The sequence below is a fragment of the Stegastes partitus genome, unplaced genomic scaffold (genome assembly GCF_000690725.1).
Source record: "Stegastes partitus isolate 25-593 unplaced genomic scaffold, Stegastes_partitus-1.0.2 Scaffold340, whole genome shotgun sequence".
In the NCBI taxonomy this organism is placed as follows: domain Eukaryota; kingdom Metazoa; phylum Chordata; class Actinopteri; family Pomacentridae; genus Stegastes; species Stegastes partitus.
Window position 1 is genome coordinate 337,939 of NW_007578071.1, and position 2,818 is coordinate 340,756.

At 49.1% G+C, this 2,818-nt stretch overlaps 1 protein-coding gene across 1 annotated transcript in view; it reads left to right on the plus strand.

Moving 5' to 3' along the window:
• The first annotated feature begins 1,000 nt into the window (after positions 1-1,000).
• The window catches only part of nxph1 (neurexophilin 1), a 46,915-nt gene continuing 45,097 nt past the window's right edge, over positions 1,001-2,818 (plus strand). Inside the window, exon 1 of the mRNA XM_008284041.1 lies at positions 1,001-1,054. Within this exon, the coding sequence (XP_008282263.1) occupies positions 1,001-1,054 (54 nt within the window). The remainder of the gene's footprint in view (positions 1,055-2,818) is intronic.

Sequence of the window (2,818 nt, forward strand, 5' to 3'; positions counted from 1 at the left end):
TCACTGGTTGCTGCAGAACAACTGACAGCTAAGAACTGGATGAAAACCAGGTTCCATGAAGGAAACCACAATTGTCACAGATTTAAAAGTTGTGTTTGCTTTTTGTTTCTTGTTTTTTGTTGTTGTTTTTTTTTTTGGGGGGGGGGGGGGGGAGTCTAGTTTAGATGCAGGTTTATTCAAAGGTGCTGCTGCTTGTTTCTGAAGAAGTCTACCAAACAAGCTCGGTTCTGTGGAGCATCCTGCAGCTTCTTCCAGAGGGAGGTTCTGGTCCAGCCGTCCCTGCTGGGCCTCAGAACCCCGATGAGCAGCAGCTGGTGGCTGGTTCAGGTTAGAGACCCTCGTGGTGGGGGTCGCTGGAGGAGGAGGGGGCTGCTGGACTTCCTGAATGTCAGCTCCTTCATCTCCATCCTGCGCAGAGCAGCGGTCAGAGGGAAACGCGTTTCCTCTGCAGCCTCGTTCAGGGAAAAGAAAAGAGAGAAACTTGACTTTCTGCGTCCTCGCTGAGTCCTGGACTAATGTTTTCCGTTCATATTCTTGCTGCCTTTTTCCTCCCCTTCATCTCGTCCCTCCCCCCTAGAGCGACAGGCTCCCTGGCTGTGTTGTAGGCGCGCGGTATAAAGCGGGAAGCCCCGCCATTCCCCTCACATCCGAGCGCTCCGACCGCTGCGCGCCAGCTGTCACACAGGCAGGAGCTGAACCTGAGCACCGCTATGACCCTGCTGCTCCCTCTACCTGGATTAACTCTCCACTAACCCGTATTTGTCCACCGCCGCCCGACGCGCAGCAGCAGCAGCAGCAGCAGCAGCCCGCCGGCTCTCCGTCCTGTCCCCGCTCTCCAACTCTCAGCTTTGTTCCGCGGTCATGGGGTGCGCTGCTTCCGTGTTGCCTGGGCAGCTGAGGGGCTCGAGCGCGCTGTGAGACGGATACCAGGTGGATTTATGGTCGTCAGAGCCGCAGGTACCAGCCAAGGGAAATTAGTGGAAGTTTGAGCTCCGAGAGGATGCAGGTGACGTGCTGGTGCGCCGTGTTCCTCCTGACGCCCGCTCTGAGCCTGGTGAGTTCCTCCTCAGCCCGCTGCTCTCGCGCAACTTTTCTCTACTTCACATTGTTGTGGCAGAAACCCTGACACCAGGCTCATGCTTTCTTTCATGCTCACACATTTCAGCACAGCTGGAGACACGTAGCTGTTCGGGGTCCCAGCTTATGTTTAAAGAGCGATTCAAACTTTGTGTGCACGCTGTAGCGCAGTGCTGATGGTGACCTGACACCAGGTGGGCCTCTGCTGTGCGCGGTGCCGCTGCTCCGAACAAGCACGTCCTGAGCGCGTGTAACTAAAGAAGTCTGGACGGCGGCACGCAGCTGATGAGTAGGACGGAGATTTTAATTTATTCTGCAGTTTGTTTTGTTGTTTTAATTCTAAAACCTAGCGCCAAAAACTGCGCTCACAAACACACACGGCCGAGTGGATCGGTCTCACGGGGGCGCCCTAACGGACCAGGAGCCCATGGCACAGCCAGGCTGCCGGCGCGCGGTTAGACCTCCGGTAGACTGGAAACCAGCGGCTCGGTCCAGCTGGAGGTGGGTCTGGTTCTGGTTCTGGCTGCTGTTTAACCTGGCGGTGTGTGTGATGGTTTAGGTCAGGGCACGCATGGCTGTGTGCCTAAAATAAAACATAAAATAAACCTTAAAGGAATCAAATCAAAGCACATCCACATGAAGCACAAATTATTTTGATTTAAAACAAGTAAACATAAAGTTCATTTACTGTTATTAATATAGTTATATTCAGGGTTTACTGTTCCTCATTTACGGGTTATTCTGTTATTCTGATACAACATTCAGGCGGCACCAAGAATCAGACAGAAGAACACGGATTAGACAGAACACAATTATATTTCTACTTCCTAAAAAATTATATGACATATCAGATGTGGAAGCAGGTCTGAATGCTGCTCTGGATGAATTGTTGCTCCTTCATCAGACCTCATCCTGATTCTCACCTTACACGTTTTATTCTCACCTGCCAACAGGTGTAGGGGCTTAAAAAAAAAAATCCTAATTAATTTAAATTATAAAACGAAAATTAATTCCAGGAAAATGTGCATCAAATGTTATCACACACACACACACACACACACACACACAGCAGCGTCAGACTGCAGCAGGTGAGCTGTGATGTTTTATAGCCACTGTTTATGTTTCATCCAGATTTAAATCAAGCCTCTACATTACAGCAACTGTCTCTAATAATAACAACAACAACAATAATAATAACAATAATAACAAAAACAACAATAATAATAATAAACCTGCAGTGGGGTGTTTGGTGTGTAAACGTGCACAGGTTATTTATTTACTGACTGTTTAACTAAATGACTCGCAGTAAACACGCAGCGGTTCACGTGGAACTGTCCACGGTGCTGAAACTATTTCATCAGACGTTCTGTAGTTAAACAGAACCAGCGGCCCGCTAGGACTAACGGAGCCGGGACTGGAGTACCAGCGGCCTCACCACCACGCTGTCTGTTCAAATTAAATGTGTTTAAATTGACTTTTGAAATTAAAAACTAGCGTTAAAGCTCGTGCTGTCTGAGCTCCTCTGACAGCGTCCTGTTCTGGTTTGGGTCCGGATGTGGTGTCTCTGTATCCTCCTCATTCCTCCTGATGCTGTTTCACTATTACATTCTGAGGCTTCCTGCATTTACACACATTCAGCTGCAGTGTGGATTTATTGAGGAATTAAACTCTGTCGAGGAAAACCTGTGTGTGTGTGTGTGTGTGTGTGTGTGTGTGTGTGTGTGTGTGTGTGTGTGTGTGT